This window comes from Carcharhinus amblyrhynchos, unplaced genomic scaffold (genome assembly GCF_965287045.1).
Source record: "Carcharhinus amblyrhynchos unplaced genomic scaffold, sCarAmb.v2.hapA scaffold_85, whole genome shotgun sequence".
NCBI lineage: Eukaryota > Metazoa > Chordata > Chondrichthyes > Carcharhiniformes > Carcharhinidae > Carcharhinus > Carcharhinus amblyrhynchos.
The window spans coordinates 678,313-701,474 of NW_027649825.1; the positions used below are offsets into that span (position 1 = coordinate 678,313).

The 23,162-nt window shown below is 47.3% G+C and overlaps 1 protein-coding gene across 1 annotated transcript in view; it reads left to right on the forward strand.

Annotated features, from left to right (window-relative positions):
• Nucleotides 1-4,531: 4,531 nt before the first annotated feature.
• Nucleotides 4,532-23,162, forward strand: part of anp32e (acidic (leucine-rich) nuclear phosphoprotein 32 family, member E) — a 29,888-nt gene continuing 11,257 nt past the window's right edge. The window contains exons 1-3 of the mRNA XM_080182721.1: nt 4,532-4,803; nt 20,581-20,730; nt 21,916-22,038. Coding sequence (XP_080038847.1) covers nt 4,750-4,803; nt 20,581-20,730; nt 21,916-22,038 — 327 coding nt within the window. The 5' untranslated portion in view covers nt 4,532-4,749. The remainder of the gene's footprint in view (nt 4,804-20,580; nt 20,731-21,915; nt 22,039-23,162) is intronic.

Genomic DNA, 23,162 nt, shown 5'->3' on the forward strand with positions numbered 1-23,162 from the left:
TGCTAGAATGTTTGTTTTAATCCAGTCTAATGCCATTCTGTTGTTTTTAGTAATTTCCCCTGGGGTTTAGCAGTGTAGGATTTGATTATGTTGATTGACAGGTAAGGTCATATAACAGGGTGGAGCTGGTTTACACAGAAAATTCAAGCTCCGTTCCTGTTTAGATGTTGCTTTAGGTTATTAGAGAGAAGTGCCTCTCTTTACCCCCTCTCTGGAATCTGCCAGGGAATGAGTATCTTTGTCTGAGAAGTTGCTATTTTGGAAGCTGCAAAGAGAGGTAGCCCTTTCCATCTCTGATGTCTGGAAACTGGGGACTGCCAGCGATCATGTTTACTTCTCTGAAGTTCTGCTATTTGAGGATATATCCTTCTCTGGAAACCGCGGTCTGGTTCTCTGTCCAGAGGCGTTAAAAGGCTGGAAATCTACTATCCACATAGGTATATCTGCTTTCAGTCCTAACTGGTTCTAGAGAAGGGATTTATGCCTATGGGATGCTGGTAAATTGGAACAATAGCTAGTTAGCTGTTAAGAATTACGTTTTGTCATGTTTTAATTGTAAAAGTATTAGAAATCCTTGTGTTATATTGTGTTTTTAAATAAAGTTTGTTTTGATAAAAGCTTCCTCGTGGGTCAACTGCACCATAACTGGAGCAAAATACCTTATGCTCACTCTTTTTGAAGTTATACAAGACATTGGTAAGGCCACACTTGGAATACTGTGTACAGTTCTGGTCCCCGTACTATAGAAAGGATATTATTTAACTTGAAAGAGTGCAGAAAAAATTTACTAGGATGCAACTGGGACTTGATATTTGAGTTATAAGCAGAGCCTGGATAGACTGGGACTTTTTTTCTCTGGAGCATAGGAGGCTGAAGGGTGATCTTGTAGAGGTGTACAAAATAATGAGGGGCACAGATCAGCTAGTCACTATCTTTTCCCAAAGGTAGGGGAGTCTAAAACTAGAGGGCAAGAAAAGAGATACAAGTGTCCAGAAGGCAATTTTTTCACACATAGGGTCGTGAGCGCCTGGAACGAGCTGCCAGATGCAGCAGTACAGCAGGTACAATTTTGTCTCTTAGAAAGCATTTGGACAGTTACATGGTAAGAAGGGTATAGAGGGATATGGGTCAAATGCAGGCAATTGGGACTAACTTTGGGGTTTAAAAAAAGGGTGGTAAGGACAAGTTTGGCTGAAGGGTCTGTTTCCATGCTGTAAACATCTATGACTCTAATGCCAAAGTCAAAAGTTGGGGTCTAGGCTAACTTCACAATGAGTTTTCTGATCTGGCTCCTAATACAATGTTTAAAAAATCCCCAATGGCTGTGTACTGCTTTGAGATATCTGAACATCATGAAAGGTGGGCTAGTGCTTGTTTTGCTTTCATTGGCCCTCATCCGTCCCTCTTCTCCTGAAATGATTGACCCTTTGTGGCAGGATGCTTCCACGGACCTTTCTGATACCTTACTTACATTTGAACCTCTGCATTGTATGTCAAAAGGCCTTTTTAAACGTCAGGGGCAACACATCCAGAATAATCCTAACTTCACCTGACATTAGTGAGCTACAATGATTTCTTTGAAACCATACAAAATTCTGAGAGGACGTGACAGGATAGCTGCTGTTTCCCCTGGAGAGTCTAGAAATAGATATCATAGTCTTAGGATAAGGCATTGCCATTTCAGACTGAGATGAGAAATTATTTATTTAAACTAGTGTGAATCTGGGAAATTGTCTATCCCAGAAGGTTCAGTCAATGCGTGTACTCAGCATTAAGTTTGACAAATTTTTTGGATATGAAAGGAATGAAGGATGACAGTGGTTAGCAGTGCTGCCTCCCAGCACCAGGGACCCAGGTTCAATTCCCAGCTCAGGTCATTGTCTGTGCAGAATCTGCATGTTCTCCCCATGTCTGCATGGGTTTCCTCCCACAGTCTGAAAGACATGCTGTCAGGGTGCATTGGCTATGCTAAATTCTCTCTCTATACCCGAACAGGCTAACAACAACAGGTTAAAGTCCAACAGGTTTATTTGGTGGCAAACGCCATTAGCTTTTGGAGCTTTGCCCCTGTCAGGTGCAAAGCCCCTAAAGCTAGTGGCGTTTGCTACCAAATTAACCTGTTGGACTTTAACCTGGTGTGGTAAGACTTCTTACAGTGCCTACCCCAGTCCAACACGGCATCTCCACACCCGAACAGGCGCCAGAGTGTGGCCACTAGGGGATTTTCACAATAACTTCATTGCAGTGTTAACGTAAGCCTACTTGTGACACTAATTTAGAAAAAACTTAAAATCATCAATCCTGCAGCTTCCTGCAATTATGTGGAGTTGCCGGCGTTGGACTGGGATGGACGCAGTAAGAAGTCTCACACACCCGGTTAAAACCCAGCAGGTTTATTTGGTAGCATGAGTTTTTGAAGCGTCACTCCTTCAACAAGGGGTTTTAACCTGATGTTGTAAGACGACTTACTATGCCCACCCCAGAGCCTTGGTGAGGCCACACCTAGAGTACTGTATACAGTTTTGGGTCTCTTTTTCTGAGGAAGGACATTCTTGCTCTCGAGGGAGTGCAGTGAAGGTTTACCAGGCTGATTCCGGGGATGGCGGGACTGATGTATGAGGAGAGATTGACTAGGTTAGGATTGTTTTCACTGGAGTTCAGATGAATGAGAGGGGAATCTCAGAGATTTATAAAATTCTAACAGGACTAGACAGGGTAGATGCAGGGAGGATGAGTGAGTGGGTGAGGACCTGGCAGATGGAGTATAATGTTAGCAAATGTGAGGTTATCCACTTTGGCAGGAATAATAGTAGGAGGGATTATTATTTAAAGGGCGAAAAGCTGCAGCATGCTACGGTGCAGAGGGACCTGGGGGTCCTTGTGCATGAGTCGCAAAAACCCAGTCTGCAGGTGCAGCAGGTGATCAAGAAGGCGAATGGGATGCTGGCCTTCATAGCGAGGGGGGATAGAATATAAAAGTAGGGAGGTCTTGCTGCAACTGTACAGGGCACTGGTGAGGTCGCAGCTGGAGTACTGTGTGCAGTTTTGGTCGCCGCACTTGCGCAAGGATATTTTGGCCTTGGAGGGAGTGGAGAGGAGGTTCACTAGGCTGATACCAGAGATGAGGGGGTTGGACTATGAAGAGAGACTAAATAGACTGGGTCTGTACTCGTTGGAGTTTAGAAAGATGCGGGGGGATCTTATAGAGACGTATAAGATAATGAAAGGGATGGATAGGGTAGAGGTAGAGAGATTCTTTCTGCTTAGAAAGGACAGCAAGACTAGAGGGCACAGCCTCAAGATAAGGGTTCAGAGTTGAGGAGGAACTTCTTCATTCAAAGGGTGGTGAATCTCTGGAATTCTCTGCCCGTTGAAGTGGTGGAGGCTACCTTGCTAAATATATTTAAGACACGGGTAGATAGGTTTCTGATAGACACGTGGGGGTGGGGGTGAACGGGATCAAAGGTTATGGGGGGAAAGCAGGATTAGGCTATTCAGTTGGATGATCAGCCGTGATCGTAATGAATGGCAGAGCAGGCTCGAGGGGCCGAATGGCCTCCCCCATCTTCAACACTTCCTCCCAAATCCAAGACCATCCCAGCTTTTGGGACATTTCTGATGGGGTTTAATTAAAAACGAGGAGCGGGGTCGGGCGGGGGGTCTCCCCAACATTAATATTTAAAAAAAACAAACTCCACAGATTCGGGGCAAAGTATGAGGTATTTTTGCCCCCAATTACTCTGAATACGCCATATCTCCACACATAGCGGTCAGTTTTGCCTCACTCAGTCTGCAATGAGGAGATTTCTTCCAGCGCCGCCGCCATTACTTGTCCGCCCAACGGCCGCCTCCTCCTTCGCCCCCAACCCGGGAGGGGTCCCCACAATTGACCAATACACTAACACCGCCGCCCCCTCCCTCCCAAGAGGGGTCTCCGCTATTCACCAATAATCCGAACCCCACCCCCCCCCGGCCCGCGATCTGTTTTGGCGCTGTTTGAACGGTGGGCGGAGTCAAAGGGCCAATTCGATTTTGATGGGTGTCCCTGCTGTCCAATCGAGCTTGGGCATCCCGTCAGCTGGACCAATCGGAACTGGAAGCAGGAGAGAAGGGTGGAGAGACGGCGGAGGCTTGCCAATCGGACGTCGCCCCTTCTTTGCCGCCTCGACCAATGATGTAGCGCGCCTTGGGCGAGGGCGGGAGCCGTCTCTTGATTGACAGCTACTCTCCCGGGGGAGGCGGAAGAAGGAGATGGGTACCATCCAACGGAACCTCCCAATAGAAAGCGACAAAACTCACGGGGTGGGCGGGGTCGGAGTGGTCAGAACCAATCACGGGTGGCGCCCCAAATCCCGCCCATCCCAGTCTGATGATGGACGTAACGGTTGACCAATAGCGATCGGGAATTAAAGGCGGGCGGACTGATGGACGTGGAGTTGGACCAATGGACAGGGGCGGAGGCTGAGGCGGCGGCCAATGGGAGGCAGGCGGAGGCGGGAGAAGCAGCCAGGCTGGGCTGAGTGTGTAATGGAGGCTGAGTCGCTGTGAGGAGATAAAGGCTGTTTGTCCTTGGCTGGAGCCTCTCTCTCTCTCTCTGTGTGTGAGGGGGGTGGGGGGGGAAAGAGCCTGAGAGAAGGGAGAGAGAGAGAGCAAAGCAGCTTTATTTATTTTTTTTTGTTTTTATTTTCCCCCTGAAGTTTTTTATTTTTTTATTATTTTTGTGGAAAGAAGAGGAGCAAGCTGGAGAAAATGGAGATGAAGAAAAGGATCAACCTGGAGCTGAGGAACAGGAGCCCAGGCGAGGTACGGGGGGGGAGGAGGAGTGGGTTATTACACATTAATGGAGTGAGCTTCAACACCACATGTCACTTCTCTTGGTGATTTCAAACCCCCCCCTTTTTTTTTTACAGGAGCAAAGGACTGATTTATTTACTCACATTTCAGGATTAAGATTGCAATAATTTACCTCAAACTCTCCCAGCTTCATTCCCCCCTTTTCCCCTTCATGATTTCCCCTCCCCCTCAGTATGATGGCCCCCCTTTCCCCCTCCCCTGCTAATGATTACTCCCCTTTCCCCTTCTCCCCACTATGATTATCCCCCTCCCCCACTGATTACCCCCCTTTCCCATTCCACCCCTGCTGCTGTGATTGCCCCCTTTCCCTTTCCCCTTCCCCCCCCCTGCAGCTGTGATTACCCCACTTTCCCCTCCCCCCCGCTGTGATTACCCCCTTTTCCCCTTCCCCCTGCTGCTGTGATTACCCCCCTTTCCCCTCCCCCCTGCTGCTGTGATTAGCCCCTTTTCCCCTTCCCCCTGCTGCTGTGATTACCCCCCTTTCCCCTCCCCCCCTGCTGTGATTAGCCCCTTTTCCCCTTCCCCCCTGCTGCTGTGATTACCCCCCTTTCCCCTCCCCCTCTCGCGCTGTGATTACCCCCCTTTCCCCTCCCCCTCTCGCGCTGTGATTACCCCCCTTTCCCCTCCCCCTCTCGCGCTGTGATTACCCCCCTTTCCCCTCCCCCCCCTCACGCTGTGATTACCCCCTGCAATTCTTAAAAATAAATTTTTTGAGTTTGAGTTAATGAACATTTTAATTTATGATTTTGTTTTGGACGTCCAAAGTATCACTTATTTATCCACCACATTTGGGGTTAAGATTGTTATAATTTCCCTTAAATTTGCCCAACCTCCCTTGTTTTTACCCCCTCCTTCCTTCTATAATTTCCCCCTGTAATTCTTAAAAAAATATATAATTTTATTGTGTTTGGACTAATGGACATTTTAATTCATGTTTTTTTTTGGAGGTGCAACTTTATTCTTGCTGAGACTTGGGGAGGTTCTTTGCATTTTCACAGTTATTCACAGAAACAGCCCATAAAGGATGGTTGAGTTTTCCCTCCCACTGACAATCCCTCTCCTTTTTTTTTATTATTTCCCTCTCTTTTCTTCCCCACGTCTTATTTCTGTTTTAATTTCTCTCCCTTGCCGTCTCCTCTTCCCCCACCCCACTTCACTGTAAATTCTCTCCACCCTAATCAGTGAGTCTGTGTATGCGTCCCTTTCATTTATTTATTGTGATGTCTTTCCAAGGGGGTAATCATAAAGGGGGGGAGGGGGAATCATAAAGGGGGGAATGAAGCTGGGTGAGTTTGAGGCAAATTATTGTTTTCTGGATTGTATTGTGGCTGTGAGTTTTAACTGTTGGAAGTTGAAAGGTTTACTGACATTTTAACCAGCTGGACTGTGGCGTTTGAGTAGGTTTGGACACCAGGGTTCTGGGTGTGGGTACAATTCTGAAACCACCCCCCCTTTCTTTTGCCTCCATTTTTTTTGTATTGCGAGGTTTGATTACAGGACCCCAAAAGATTGGGTCCATTCTCTGATATTTTAAAAGATGTATGATATCAATTTGTGTGTACATATAATTTGATCTGTTGTTGTCACGTATTGGGAGACAGTGAAAAGTAGTGTTTCTAGCACGTTATACAGAGAAAGTTTACCGTTCATGTGCGGCACGGTTGTGCAGTGGTTAGCACTGCTGCCTCACAGCACCTGCGACCCAGGTTCAATTCTGGCTTCGGATGACTATGTGCAGAGTCTGCACGTTCTCCCCATGTCTGCATGGGGTTTCTTGGGTGCCCCAGTTTCCTCCCATGTGCGAGTTACGTTGATTGACCATGCTAAATTGTCACTTAAGTGTCAGTGGGACAAGTTAGGGAAATGCATCGGGTTACGGGGATAGGGCCTGGGTGGGATTGTGGTCGGTACAGGGCCGAATGGCCTCCTTCTGTACTGCAGGGATTCAGTGAACTTAAAGAAGGGAAAGGATGCAGTGTTGCAGTCATAGCTAGGAGGAGGATCAACTTAGCACGATGTAGGCCCATTCAAAAAGTTTGAAAATTCAGTATTATTCATTTAAAATTGTGAGGGGGTGAAGATACACCAATGAGTTTCAGCAATTCTTTTAATCCTCAGCATTCAGTTCAGAGTTGATTTTCTCAAGTGATCGCTTGCTGTAACTGTTCCCTCTAAGGTTCTGCACTGCATCCTGCTTCTGTGCCCCCCACCCCCTGTGCTGGTCACTGATCAATTTTGGGACCCCCGCCCAGACTAGTTGATGCTCCCATTAAATTGAGGGCACTATACAAATGTCGGCTGTTATTGTAGAGTTGTAACTCGTCCATCTCAATGTAATGAATCCTTCTAGGAAGACCTGGATCGTACATCTTGCCGCCATCACTGTGGTCATATCACAGAACCAGTAACCTAGGGGCCCAGGCACATACTCTGGGGACATGAGTTCAAATCCATGGCACCTGGTTGTTTTTTTTTAATTCAATTTGCAAAGAAGTCTGGAATTGACAGCTTGCCTTAGTGATGGTGACCACAAACTTAACATTCTGCAAAAACTCCACCTGATTCCCTCATGTCCTTTAGTGAAGGAAATCTGCTGGCCTTACCCGCTCTACACGTGACTCCAGGTCCACAGCAATATGGTTGACTCTTTAACAGCACTGAAATGGCCTAGCAAGGCACTTGGTTCAAGGGGCAGTTAGGGATGGACAACAATGCTGTTGACATGGTGGCATAGTGGTTAGCATTGGGACCCAGGTTCGATTCCTGGCTCGGGTCATGTCTGTGTAGAGTCTGCACGTTCTCCCCCGTGTCTGCTTGGGTTTCTTCTGGGTGCTCCGGTTTCCTCCCACAGTGCTGGTTAGGGTGCATTGGCCAAGCTAAAATTGCCCCTCAGTGTACAGGCGCTAGAGTGTGGTGATTAGGGGATTTTCACAGTAACTTCATTTGCAGTGTTAATGTACACCTACTTGTGACACTAATAAATAAAGCCAGTGCCCAGAGTGGAGCAGGCAAACCCAAATCCATTCCCTGCTTGCTCCAAAAACCAAATTCAATCTCCAATTGAATCCAGTTCAAGGTCCCCACAAAGGAAACAAACTGGATCCAAGCTGACGAAGTGAGGCACCTTGGACTTGCTTAGATGCTTGATCTTACCCATGAAAAGAAAAGAAATTGCAGCTGGATCTGCTGCTTGGCCAAGATAGACATGAACTCTGATCAGCAGACTTGGGCCAACATACTCCTGCGAGAGTCCCTGTGCAAAGCACCATCACTCAATGTGGCATGGGACCAGATGCAGACTCGAAGCTCCCCCAGTTTAACCTTGGTCTCTAACTGATCTCTCCCAGGGCAACAATTAAGGTGCAGGCTTCAGCAATGCCACTCCTCCCTTTGCAGAAAGGGATCTGGGTTACTGTCTATGTGGGGTGCTTGCTTCTGTCCTCTATCTGGTGTTTCTTTTGGATGAGGAGAGGGCTGGTTTTGGCTCTTGAGGTCTTTAATGTCGAAATAGCTTATGGACTTGTATGAGGAGACATTTCTTCACCCAGAGAGTGGTGAGCCTGTGGAATTTATTCCCACAGGAAGTAGTTGATGCCAAAACATTGAAAATATTCAAGAGGTGGCTGGATATCGCACAGGGGGTGAATGGGATCAAAGGTTATGGGGCGAAAGCAGGTTTAGGCTATTGAATTGGAAGATCAGCCATGATGGTAATGAATGGCGGCGCTGGCTCGAAGGGCCGAATGGCCTCCTGCTCCTGTCTTCTGAGTGTTCTGTGGAACTGTAGCTGAGCAATAGGGTGCACTTGGCAGGGATGGAATCTATTAAAAGTGGAATCTCGCAGTCATCGTAATAATTGAATAAGTTTTGTGCAATGACTTGCGTGACAACAGCCATTGTCTTTGTTTAATGCTCCCCTGGGTGTGTTATCTCTTGGTATCAATAGTTCCCTGTCCTCCCCACAACATCCCTCAGGCAGCCACACTTTGTGAATGAATCTAGACAGGACCACTTGGCAGCATGTTCAGTCTTGGGAACCACCCTACTCAACTGGCGACGCAGTGGTTAGCACTGCTGCCTCACGTCGCCAAGGGCCTAGGTTTGATTCCTGGCTTGGGTCACTTGAGGTTTGCATGTTCTCTCTGTGTCTACGTGTGTTTCCTCCAGGTGCTCCAGTTTCCTCCCACAGTCCAAAGATATGCAAGTTAGGTGGATTGGCCTCGTAAGTGTCAAGGGGATTGGTCTCTTACTGTCAAGGGGACTAGCTGGGTTTACATGGATAGGGTCTGGGTGGGGTTGTGGTCAGCGCAGATTCGATGGGCTGAATGGACTCCTACACTATAGGGATTCAGAGGTGTCTATGCTAAACATCTGCACGTGTAGAGATGAGTGAAATCTCACCGCACCGATAATCAGACAAACCTCCATTCTTTTACCTTATGATGAAATGCTAGAACAGGTGATCGGAAGATTGGCCCTAAGAGATGGATTTTAAGGGGCATCTTGGAGGAAAGAGAGAGAGAAGTGAAGAGACTTGGGAAGTAGGGATTCCCTGTGGAGTGAGGGAAGTTTGAGTGCATGCAAGAAGTTAAAATTGGGCTCTTGATTGTATAACCCCCTCTCAAGGGGGCTGGGCTGGAGGTTACACAGAGAGGTGAAGCCATGGGGGTGGATTTTAAATGTTGAAGTTTTGATGGGCCAGGTGACAGGTCAGTGAGCAGAGGAGTGATGGTGGAATAGGCCCTGGTATGAGTTTGGATAGAGGGTTTTGAATGAGCCAAGGGCAGCACAGTGGGTTAGCACTGCAGCCTCACAGCACCAGGGACCCAAGTTCAATTCCTGGCCTTGGGTCACTGTCTCTGCGGCGTCTGCACATTCTCCCCAAGTCTGTGTGGGTTTCCGCTCCGGTTTCATCCCACAGTCAAAAGATGTACAGGTTAGGCTGATTTGGCCATGTTAAATTGCCCCTTAGTGTCAGGGGGATTAGCAGGATAAATACATCGGGTTACAGGGATAGGGGCCTGGGTGAGATTGTGGTCGGTGTGGACTCAATGGGCTGAATGATAGCCTCCACCACTGTACCTACTCTAGGAGCTGGAGTTTGCAGCGGAGGCGGGTAAGATGAGATGCTGGCCCAGCAAGCATCCAAAGATAGATCCTTGGGGAACTCCACCATTAATGGAACAAGAAGAGGCTGTTGGAACTGATTCTGACTACAGCTGAATAGATAAGAATAGAATAAGCAGGGATTGTCCTAACCTGCAGTGCCAAGAAGGGCGAAGCATTGGAATGGAATACTGTAATCAACCTTGTTAAAGGTTGGAGTATTGTGAGCAGTTTTGGGCCCCGTATCTAAGGAAGGATGTGCCGGCCTTGGAAAGGATCCAGAGGAGGTTCACAAGAATGATCCCTGGAATGAAGAGCTTGTCACGGGGGAACAGTTGAGGTCTCTGGGTCTGTACTCAATGGAGTTTAGAAGGATGAGGGGGGATCTTATTGAAACTTACAGGATACTGCGAGGCCTGGATAGAGTGGACGTGGAGAGGATGTTTCCACTAGTAGGAAAAACTAGAACCAAAGGGCACAACCTCAGGCTAAAGGGACAATCCTTTTAAAACAGAGATGGGGAGGAATTTCTTCAGCCAGAGAGTGGGGAATCTGTGGAACTCTTTGCTGCAGAGGAGGCCAGGTCACTGAGTGTCTTTAAGACAGAGATAGATAGGTTCTGGATTAATAAGGGGATCGGGGTTATGGGGATGAGAAAAATATCAGCCATGACTGAACAGTGGAGCAGACTCGATGGGCCTAGTTCTGTTCCTATGTCTTATGGTCTAAAATCCAAAGATGTATAGTTAGGTAGATTGGCCATGCTAAATTGTCCTAGTGTTTCAAGAAGGGTAGATTAGGTGGGATTAGCTATGGTAAATGTGTGAGTCAACAGGGAGGGGGTTGCTGGGTAAGATATCAAGTTGGTGCAGCCTTGATGGGCCAAATGGCCTCTCCTGCATTGTAGAGATTCTATGAAAGACTGCAGACAGAGCGAGGAGGGAGGGGTAGTTTACCAGCATCACTGAGGATGTCCGTTCTGACTTTGGGTACCTTCAGTATGGTGGCAGGGGTGCATCCCCCAGTGGGAGGGAATAATTATATCTATTGGAAGGGTGGGTATAAATCTGGGAAGAGACAGCACGTTCAAGGACTGCAGAGAAAAGAGGGGTCAGAAATCGGGTAGAATTTTGAGCAGGGGTATGATGATTGAGAGGAAGGGGGAGCCATTTGCAAAAATAGTTAGGGAATTGGGGGTGGGGGGGGTTAGTGGTTGATTTAGAGCAGGAGGTCAGTCTTGTAGACAAGATGAGCGCAGGAGTTGGGGAGGAGAGTTGCGAAGGACATTGAAAGATGAGGTGCGGGGGGAGCTTTGCCTTGATCTACTAGGGGAAGCACGGTTAATTTTGTTTGGTGTAACCTCTGGTCAAGTGGAGTTGTGTCAATGCAGCTGTCTTTGGAGTTAATTGGAGTTAACTTTTAGATTTTATGGGATGTGGGCATTGTTGACTAGATCAGCCTTCTTCATCCATCCCTATTGCCCTGAGTTGCCTTCTCGAACTGTTGCAGTCCCTGAGGTGTTAAGGAGCGAGTTCCAGGGTTTTGACGCAGCGACAGTGAAGGAACAGCCGATATACTTCCAAGTCAGGATGGTGAGTGACTTGGAGGGAAACCTCCAGGTGGTGATGTTTCCAGGTATCTGCTGCCCTTGTCCTTCTGGTTGTCAGCAGTGGTGGGTTTGGGAGGTGCTGTCGAAAGATCTTTGGTGAATTGCTGCAGTGTATCTTGTGTATATAGTATGCATGGCTGCCACTGTTCATCAACGGTGTAGGGATTGAATGTTAGTGGAAGGGGTAACAATCAGGTGGGGCTGCTTTGTCCTAGTTGGTGTTGAGCTTCTTGAGTCTTGTTGGAGCTGCACCCATCCAGGCAAGTGGGGAGTATTCCATCACACTCCTGACTTGCGTCCTTGTGGATGGTGTGTAGGCTTTGGTGGAGGGAAGAGAAGGTTGGAGCGGGGAATGTGCTGGTTTAGAGGGAGAGGGTCAGGAGATGGGTAACTCACCACAGGATTCCTAGCCTTTGACCAGTCCTGATAGCCGCAGTATTTAAATAGCTAGTCCAGTTCAGTTTCTGGTCAATGATTAACCCCCGCCCCCACCCCCCAGTATGAATTGTAGATGAACAGCCTCTCACCACAGTGGTTGTGGAGTGTTGACTTCTACAGCTGATGTCATATTGATGTTGGCAGTGGGAGCTGAATCTGATTTCACTTTAACACCAGTAATGTTGGTCTGGTGTACCAAGCACTGTCAAAAGAAAAGCAGGAAGCTCTGCACCTCTGAAGGTGCCCAGCCCCTGATTTGTCACCTTGGCAGAAGCAGCATTGACTACAGGTTGGTTAGTCCTGTGAGACCTTCAATAGGGTGCACCAAGTAAGGGAAGCCCGGGGTGAGTTGTCTCAGAAAGGACTTGTACGCTCAGTGATCTCCATCTGAAACTCTCAGCTCATCTCTACCTTGGGTCAGGAAGGTTGACTCGAGAGAGAGCTGCTCATTTTGCCTGCAAATAATCCATTTTGTGAACTTGGTTGTCTTCTCCTGTCCTAGCTGCCTTTGTACCTCTGCCAGAGATTCCCGAGGCTCCTTGGCTGGGTGTTCCTTCTCTCTTCACATACATTCCCAGCACATTTATTGGGAACTGTGTGCTTGCTTTCCTCAGGGCAGTATGCCTAGTTTATCTGGTCCTATCAATGTCCCAGTGTGAGTTCCCAATATTTATTAACTTGTTTGTGCAAGTTGTTCTGCCCTTGTCCTTTCTTGCCTTACTGTTACATATGGAAAGTTTTAAAGTTTGTTTATTAGTGTTACAAGTAGGCTTACACTAAGTAAGGGTGGAGATGGATCTTTGAGAGTTTATTGGGAACGGTTTTGTGACGTCTGATCATCATGCATCTTGTCCTGTTCCCCCCTGTCAGTGCCAATGGAATAACGATGAGTAGTTTACTTCATTGATGTCTTCTGTCCGGTTTAAAAGACTGCTGGTTAGCATCAGCCGTGCTACATTCTCCCTCCGTGAACAGGTGCCAGCGTGTGGTGACTGGGGAATTTTCACAGTAACTTCATTACAGTGTTAATGTAAGCCTATATGTTACACCAATAAATAGTTATCATAGATCCATGGGTTTCTCAACCTGGTCTGATCCTTGGTGTTTCCCCGGTCTATATGGTTTAATGGTGCACCATACAGTGTGTGACTGGACAATTTACAGATGGCCTTCTGTTTCTACAACACATTCCATGTATCTTGCATCCAAATTGCTGGGTCATTTTGTGGGAGGCTTCCTCTCGATGATTTTGTTTTGGGCTGATTAGTCTTCCGTTTGCACTTACGCTCCCGGTATTGTTGATAGAAGAGGTAGTTGAGGGGGTGAAAGGGATCTCCATCTCGTACAACGCCTGCCGCAGTGATTGAGACACACCCAGCGTTGACTGATCAGACCTGCCTCCAATCGCTGCAGTTGATGTTGTGACCAACTTTCTTGCCATTGAATTGATTCTGAAGAACTTGTTAGGAACAGAAATCGGCCATTTTGGGCAAACTAGTCAGTCTTTCATCCTGAGATGAGGTAGCCGTGGTGTGGAGTTACCGACATTGGACTGGGGTGGGCACAGTAAGTAACTTCACAACACCAGGTTAAAGTCTAACAAGGTTTATTTGGTCGCACGAGGTGAGTGCCTGATGAAGAGGCAGCACTATGAAAGCTCATGCTAGCTGGTGTTGAGACTACTTACTGAGATGAGGTGTAACTGCTCTGCCTGGTGTCCCACACGTACATGTTCCAACAGACATTGCAAGGCTGGTCAGAACAGGAACCCTGGCTGTTTGCCCCTCAGTCCAGTTGTTGATGCTGTTGGACTGACACCAACTGACTCCACACACTTGGAATTGAGCCAAAAGTTTTCACGGTCTGTGAGGCTCTTGCTGCTCGCTGAGCCATCGGGTGTGTGTGGTCTGTCTTGTGAAGGCCTTGTTGGCAGCTGGAGCACTCTTCTGATACTCCAAGCTGGTTAAGCAAGTGAGCCAGCAGGAAATGCAGCACAGTGGGTTAGCACTGCTGCCTCTCAGCTCCAGGGACCTGGGTTCTATTGCTGGCTTGGGTCACTGTGTGGAGTCTGCACGTTCTCTCCGTGTCTGAGTGGGTTTCCTCCGGGTGCTCTGGTTTCCTCCCACAGTCCAAAGATGTGCAGGTTAGGGGGATTGGCCGTGCTAAATTGCCCCTTAGTATCGGGGGACTAGCTGGGGTAAATGGGAATTGGGCCTGTGTGGAATTGTGGTTGGTGCAGACTCCAAAGGCCAAATGGCTTCTTCCCACAGTGTAGGGATTCTGTGGTCCATCGCTGTGTAATACTGAGGGTGTGGTTCCTGCTGTACTAATGTCCATCATCGTTGAGCAGCTAATGCTGTGCTTGAGGGGAAGACAAAAGTGTTCTGTACTGCCAGGTGGCAGGTTGGTGAGGTCTGAGGTGATGGAGATTGCTGTCATTTTTTTAAAATCTATGCAGGATTTTGGCGAGATTACACAGAGTATTGTGCAGAGTCTCAGTCTCCTTGAGGAGGGATACAGATGCATTATAAGCAGCTCAGAGTAAGATAAAGGGGTTTATCTCACAAGGATAGGTTGGGCTTGTACACCTTGGCGTTTAGAAGAATGAGAGCTGATCATAGAATCTCTACAGATATTCGGCCCATCTGATCTGCACCGACCACTGACCCACCTGGGCCCTATTCCCGTAAACCCACACATTTACCCTGCTAATCCCCCAGACACTAAGGGTTAACTTAGCATGGCCAATCCATCTAACCTGCCCATCTTATTGAAACAGCTAAGATTCTAAGGGGGCTTGACAGGGACAGGCTTGAGAAGGTGTTTCACTTTGCTTGGGAATCTAGAATCAGTCTTCCATTTAGGATGGAGGTGAAGAGGGACTGTGGAATTCAGTTTCCCGAGAGCACAGTGGACTTTGGGTTGTTGTATCTGGCTCGAGTTACGATTGCTAGATTCATACAATGAAGAAGAGGCCCTTCAGCCCATCAAATCTGCATCAGCTACGTTACATCTACACTGATCCCACTTCCACCCCCACTTGGCCCATATTCAAACTCTTTTCAAAAGACAAAATTGTATCTGTTTCTACTGCTACCTCTGGCAGCTTGTTCCAGACACTCTCCACCCTCTGTGTGGAAAAAAAAATTGCCCCTCTGGACCCTTTTGTATCTCTCCCCTCACCTTAAACCTCTGCCCTCTAGTTTTAGACTCCCCTACCTTTGGGGAAAAGATATTGACTATCTAGCTGATCTGTGCCCCTCATTATTTTATAGACCTCTATAAGATCACCCCTCAGCCTCCTACGCTCCAGAGGAAAAGGTCCCAGTCTATCCAGCCTCCCCTTATAACTCAAACCATCAAGTCCCAGTAGCATCCTAGTAAATCTCTTCTGCGCTCTTTGTAGTTTCATAATATCCTTTCTATAACAGGGTGATCAGAACTGTACACAGTATTTATTTGGAGTACTGTGCTCAGTTCTGGTTGCCTCATTACAGGAAAGATGTGGAAGCCATTGAAAGGGTGCAGAGGATTGGGTGGCATGCCTTATGAAGATAGGTTGAGAGAGCCCAGTCTTTTCTCCTTGGAGAGACGAAGGATGAGGTGACCTGATAGAGGTGTATAAGATGTTGAGGTATTGATCGGGTGGATTCTCAGAGGCTTTTTCCCAGGGCTGAAATGGCTGCCACTAGAGGACACAGGTTTTGGGTGCTGGGGAGTAGGTACAGAGGAAATGTCAGGGATAAGTTTTTCACTCAGAGGGTGGTGGGTGTTTGGAATTGGCTGCTGGCGGTGATGTGGAGGTGGATTTGATAGGGTCTTTTAAGGGACTTCTGGATGAGTACGTGGGACTTGGTAAGATTGAGGGTTACAGGTAAGCCTAGTAGGTAGAGATATGTTCAGCACAACTTGTGGGCCAAAGGGCCTGTTTGTGCTGTAGTTTTTCTATGTTCGATGTTCAATTCCAAGTGTGGCCTTACCAATGTCTTGTACAACTTCAACAAGACGGCCCAACTCCTGTATTCAATGTTCTGACCAATGAAACCAAGCATGCTGAACACTGCCTTCACCGCTCTGTCCGTCTGTGACTCCACTTGAACATGTACCCCTAGAACTCTTTGTTCTGTAACTCTCCCCAACACCTTACCATTAAACCGAGTAAGTTCTGCCCTGGTTCAATCTACCAAAATGCATCACCTTGCATTTATCTAAATTCAACTCCATTCATCAGCCCACTGGCCCAATCGATCAAGATCCCTTTGCAATCTGAGATAACCTTCTTCACTATGCCACCAATCTTGGTGTCATCTGCAAACTTACTTACGATGCTTTCTATATTCTCACCCAGATCATGAATATAAATGACAAATAACAGTGGACCCAGCATCGATCGCTGAGGCACACCACTGGTCACAGTGCTCCAGTTTGAAAACCCCTCTGCAACCCACCCTCTGGCTCCTGTCATCAAGCCAATTTTGTATCCATTCAGATACCTCATCCTGGATCCCGTGAGATTTAACTTTATGCAGCAACCTACCATGCGATACCTTGTCAAAGGCCTTGCTGAAGTCCATGTAGACAATATCAACTGCACTGCCCTCATCTATCTTCTCAGTTACCTCTTCACACTTATATTGCTGTTAGTGTTGACACACTCGGGAGTGTTCGAGTGCTGCTCATTTGTGAATCGCGCCGGAAGTTGGATATTTTTGTTGAGTTTTGCAGGTGTGAGCTGGGTACGTACGGTCTGTGCTGCAGTTGTCACAAAGAACTGAGGGGAATGTGCAGTTTGAATCCGGGTCGACTGGCTGACCAGTCGGCACCCTGTGGTATAAATTGTTGTGATCCTTTTAAAAGTTGGCATTCTTGTGTTGGTTCTGCTGGATGCAAGATGAAAACTTTTGACACCAATTCTTGTTCTTAAGTATTAGAATTGAAATGTATTCAAGACTGCGAGAGGAATGCCCGGTATGCTGGAATGGATTTGTCAGTAACAAAGTGTGTCTTTTTGTGTCCGATTTTAAACACTCCCACGTAAGCGCGTGTTTAATTTCCCAACAATGGGGTGAGTCTGGGCACCAGTCCTTAGGCTCGTAAACTGTGCTTTCCTAATGGTTGACTCGTACTCAGAAGAGGGAGACCGTTAGTGGCCTTTTTGGATGATTTTTATTTAAAAGGGTGTTAAGCATATGTCCTGATGGATACAACTTGTGAGGGTGGAAGAGTGGTTAGCACTGCTGCCTTTCTAGCTCTAGAGACACGGGTTTGAGTCCCAGCTTGGGTCACTGTGTGGAGTCTGCACATTCCCCCCACCCCCGTGTCTGCGTGGGTTTCTTCCAGGTGCTCCAGTTTCTTCCCATGCACCAAAGGTGTGCAGGTTAGGTTGATTGGTCATGCTAAATTGCCCCTTAATGTCCCAGGATGTGTATATTAGAAGGATTAGCAGGGTAAATATGTGGGCTTTCGGGGATAGGGCCTGGGTGGGATTGTTGTCGGTGCAGACTCGATGGGCTGAATGGCCTCCATCTGCACTGTAGGGATGCTATGAAGCCAATAAGCTCCGCACACCATTCTGGTTTCTGGTCACCCATTGGAAATCTGAGTGTTTTTGCTCATTGGGTGAAGGAGAGACTGGCGAGTCTGGGCGTTGGGGTGTGTCATTAGTGCAGCCATCTTATCTCCAGCCATCTGTCTGACAGCAATGGAGCAGCCTTGAGTGCTTCCCTGTGTAACTCCAGCAGAGCCTCAGTGTGTCGCAGTTGGGCTGCAGTTCTAATGTTCATCACTCGCCATTTCTAATGTAGAAGACATCCTGGGGCCTGTTCTCTGCACAGTGTACACAAAGCTGTAATTCATAATCTAATTCCCCATCACTGACAGATGGTAAACCTCTTCTATTTTTACTAGGTCACTGATTTGTTGAGCGAATGTGAAAATATGGTGTAGGGATGTCAGATGTCAGTATGGTGGCACAGTGGGTTAGCGTTGCTGCCTCACAGCACCAGGGACCCGGGTCCCATTCCCGGGGGCACGGTGACACAGTGGGTTAGCGCTGCTGCCTCACAGCGCCAGGGACCCAGGTTTGATTCCCAGAAGCACGGTGACACAGTGGGTTAGCACTGCTGCCTCACAGCACCAGGGACCCGGGTTCGATTCCCAGCAGCACGGTGACACAGTGGGTTAGCACTGCTGCCTCACAGCACCAGGGACCCAGGTTTGATTCCCGGCAGCACGGTGACACAGTGGGTTAGCACTGCTGCCCCACAGCACCAGGGACCCGGGTTTGATTCCCAGCAGCACGGTGACACAGTGGGTTAGCACTGCTGTCTCAACGCCAGGGACCCGGGTTCGATTCCCAGCTTGGGTCACTGCCTGTGCGGAGTCTGCACGTTCTCCCCATGTGTACGTGGGTTTCCTCCGGGTGCTCCGCTTTCCTCCCACAGTCTGAAAGACGTGCTGGTTAGGGTGCATTGGTCATGCTAAATTCTCCCTCAGTGTATCCGAATGTGATAGTAGAACAATTAATGGCAGAGTGTGACAGTTCACAGTAAAATCATTGCAGTGTTGATGTAAGCCGATTTGTCACATTAATAAACAAACTTCTTTTAAAAAAACTAAACCAGAAATAACAGGAACTTACGTTCAAATTCCAGAGACTCCCATCGAATAATTGGTGTTGACAATACTGTTTACAAACTGGACAAACATCAGACACCGTAGTGAAGGAGTCCATTTCCATCTGTTATTGGGCACGAGTCGACCAGTTTACTGTGGGACATTGACCCAGACATGTGTAATCCTAAACCAACAAACCATTCCACCTTTTATTTTGGAATGATTCCTGATCTGCAGTTATGATTGAGAAACCCAAAAATGCAGCAACTTGTCATGATTAGGAAATATGGGATTAGGTAAGACGAACACCCACGTGGTGACGGGGTTCGGTTACAACAGGTTTGGGATTTCAGACACTCGGACTGTGAGAGAAAGGTGTTGCTAAAGAATCCCATGGATTTGAAGTCCGGGGAACGGAAGTTCTGAAATGTGTTGGCAGGGTGAGGTAGAAGAGAGTTGGTATTCGAAGGAACGACAGTGTAGTTGATGCTGTAATTGGAGAAACATCAATCTATTGAAACAGATTGCAACACTGCAATCTGTTTGGAAGCTTCTCTTGCTCTGACCTATGACTAGGTTTCTTGTTGGAATGACTGGTGTTGTTGGATGGAATTTTCTGACCCTGGTAACAGGGTACCCAAGAGGTCAGGCACCTGAACTTGATGTATCAGATACCTCGATGTGAGGTGATCCAATGGCCCCTCGTGTAGGCAGATAGGAACACAGTCCTGTATTGCCCAGGGATCCTATTGCCAATTTCCCACTGTTCTTCTAAAGAGTTTATTTGTTAGTGTCACAAATAGGCCTACATTAACACTGCAATGAAGTTACAACCCCTCTACTTTCTCCGAAGACTAAGGAAATTTGGCATGTCAGCTACGACTCTCTCCAACTTTTACAGCTGCACCATAGAAAGCATCCTTTCTGGTTGTATCACAGCTTGGTGTGGGCTCCTGCTCTGCCAAGGCCGCAAAGAACTACAAAAGGTCATGAATGTAGCCCAGTCCATCACACAAACCAGCCTCCCATCCACTGACTGTCTACATTTCACGTTGCCTTGGTAAAAGCAGCCGGCATAATTAAGGACTCGCGCACCCCGGACATTCTCTCTTCCACCACCTTCCATTGGGAAAAAGATACAAAAGTCCAAAGTCACATACCAACCGACTCAAGAACAGCTTCTTCCCTGCTGCTGTCAGACTTTTGGATGGACCTACCTTGCATTAAGTTGATCTTTGCACCCTAGCCGTGACTGTAACACTACATTCTGCACCCTCTTCTTTCCTTCTCTATGAATGGTATGCTTTGTTTGTATAGTGTGCAAGAAACAATACTTTTCACTGTATCCAAATATACCTGACAATAATAAATCAAATCAAACTGTGAAAATCCCCTAGTTGCCACACTCTCGGTGCTTATTCGGGTGCACTAAGGGAGAATTTAGCATGGCCAATCCACCTAACCAGCACATCTTTCAGACTGTGGTAGGAAACCTCCACAGACACAGGAGAAGTGCAGACTCCACACATACTGATCCAACCCAGGTCCCTGGCATAGTGAGGCAGCAGTGCTAACCACTGTGCCATCCATATGAAGTGCTTCTATGATGCATTTCCAAAGGCCAAGGTACCCTCTGGTTTCACAGCCACATTGGCGAGGGGTAGCAACAGACTTTACTACTGTGCTAACACAGCCCCTAGCTTATAGCCCCTACACACAGCAAGAAGGGAGGAGGAGGTTAGCGGCTGGAAGTGAGGTGGTGAGGAGGTGAGTGGATAGCACGATTTTGGGGAAGGAACCGTAGGGAGGTTAGCGGATAGTAATGGGGCTCTAGGTGTCTCGATCAGTGTACACTCATGGGCACCTCCTGTGAGTTACTGCGGCAGAGAGGAGTTTGATTGCACGGAAATGAAATGATCAGCTGTCACAAGCCTGTCTTTCTGCCTCTCTGATTTCAGGTCGCAGAGCTAGTAATTGACAATTGTCGCAGCAATGAAGGAGAGATCGATGGCTTTGATGATGGGTTTAAGGAGCTGGAGTATCTCAGTATGATCAACGTGGGACTCAAGTCTCTTGCTAAACTCCCAAACCTCCACAAACTCTTAAAGGTGAACTTTTCCAGCAGCAGACTGTCAGAAACATGGTTTGTTGGGGGTACAGGATTGTGGTGGGGGAAGAAATTAACTGGTTAAGCTATTTTCTGTATGGCCATGTTGCTGTTTCCTACATTATAATAGTGATTGTACTTTAAAATAATTGACTGTAAAGGTAAAATACTACAGATGCTGGAAAAATCTCAGCAAGTCTGACAGTATCTGTGGAGAGATTAATTCTGAATAAGCCTGCAGTAGTATTTCCCTGTTACCGTAGCCTGTTCCTTCCCCCTTGTTGATATGGTAATCAGCTGATCTCTCTTCAAATCCCTTACCTCAGGAATCAATCCAGTGAACCTCCTCTGAGCTTCCTCCACTACATTTTTCCTCACATACAGAGACCAAACCTGTGTACAACAGGCCAGGTGCCGCCTCACTAATGCCTTGTATTGTTCAACAATACTTCCTTCCCTTTTCTAGCTAAAGGAATAAAATATAAATGCCAGTTTCTAAGATTGAGTCCACAGAGGTTTACAGCATGAAAACAGGCCCTTCAGCCCAACTTGCTCAATGCACCCTCTTCTTTTAAACCCCTAAGCGAGTCCCAACTGCCTGCATTTGGCCCATATCCCTCTATACCTGTCGTACTCATGTAACTGTCTAAACACTTTTTTAAAAGACAAAATTGTACCCACATCTACTACTGCCTCTGGCAGCTTGTTCCAGACAGTTATCGCCCTCTGTGTGGAAAAAAATGCCCCTCTGGACCCTTTTGTATCTCTCCCCTCTCACCTTAAACCTATGCCCTTTAGACTCTCCTACCTTTGGGAAAAGATATTGACTATCCAGCTGGTCTGTGCCTCTCATTATTTTATAGACCTCTATAAGATCGTCCCTCAGCCTTCTAAACTCCAGAGGAAAAAAGTCCCAGTCTGTCCAACCTCCTTATAACTCAATCCATCAAGTCCCAGTAGCATCCTAGTAAATCTTTCTTGCACTCTTTTTCTAGTTTAATAATGATCTTTTTATAATAGGGTGACCAGAACTGTACACAGTATTCCAAGTGTGACCTTACCAATGTCTTGTACAACTTCAACAAGATGTCCCAACTCCTGTATTCAGTGTTGTGACCATTACCAGATATCTGATAACGAAACCTTATTGTGAAAGTCGTTCTGATCTCTCTCTCTGTGCACACAGCTGGAACTCAGTGATAACTCCATCTCAGGAGGACTAGACTTATTGACGGAGAAATGTCCCAACCTTGTGTACCTCAACCTGAGCAGCAATAAGATCAAAGATTACAGCACGGTAGAGCCTCTGGTAAGTGACCATTGCTCAGGTCTGATGGTGAGCGCACATTGATGCAGGACATGCTCACAGCACAGAGCGTGGAAAGGGGGAGATTTGGTTCTGAGCAGGCTGGAAACTCTGCTCCACACATCTGCAGCACTTGTTGGAGAGTGTTTATTTCCTGATATTTCCAGGATCAGTCTGACTGTGACCTGCCCAAGTCCGGAATGTCTGAAAATGTGAGATGTGTTGTCTGGTGTGAAGCTGTGGATTTCACGTCCCCTGGGATGGGAGCTGTTAGGCTGGAATCCACCTCCATCCTGGGGCGGGACTGGCCAGCAGTCAGTTCCTGACCTTCCCTTGCCATTGTTGGATCTGTTTACTGCAGGATCTGGGTTTATAATATCCAAAGATTCCCCTACTGGGCTTCATTCAAAATTAAAAATAATATAAAACCAGTGGTTGGCAGTAGTAAACATTGTGCCATCTGTTTATAAATAAGGACCAAGGTTCGATTCCTGACTTGAGTCACTGTCTGTGTGGAGTTTGCATGTTCTCCCCGTGTCTGCATGGGTTTCCTTTGGATTCTCCTGTTTCCACCCACAGATATGTGGGTTATTGCAATGGCCATGCTAAATTGCCCCTTAGCATCAGTGGAACTAGCAGGGGAAATGCATGGCATGATGAGGATAAGGCCTGGAGTGGATATGATCAGTGCAGATGCCCTCCTCCTGCACAGTAGGGATTCTATAAACTTCTGTCCAGCAAACCTTAAACTCTTTGCGGCACACTGAGTTAACAAGGAATCTAATGCTGCCCTTGTTACACCAATTTCAGGTGGTTAGCGCTGCTGCATCACAGCGCCAGGATTCGATTCCCGGCTTGGGTCACTGTCTGTGTGGAGTCTGCACATTCTCCCTGTGTCTGCGTGGGTTTCCTCCCACACTCCAAAGATGTGTGGGTTAGGTACATTGGCCATGCTAAATTGCCCCTTAGTGTCCCTGGATGTATATGTTAGAGGGATTAGCAGGGTAAATAGGTGGGGTTTCAGGGATAGAGCCTGGGTGGGATTGTTCTCAGTTTCAGGCTCGATGGGCCGGATGAGCACCTTCTGCACTGTGGGAATGTATGTAACCTGATTTGTGTAATCCATG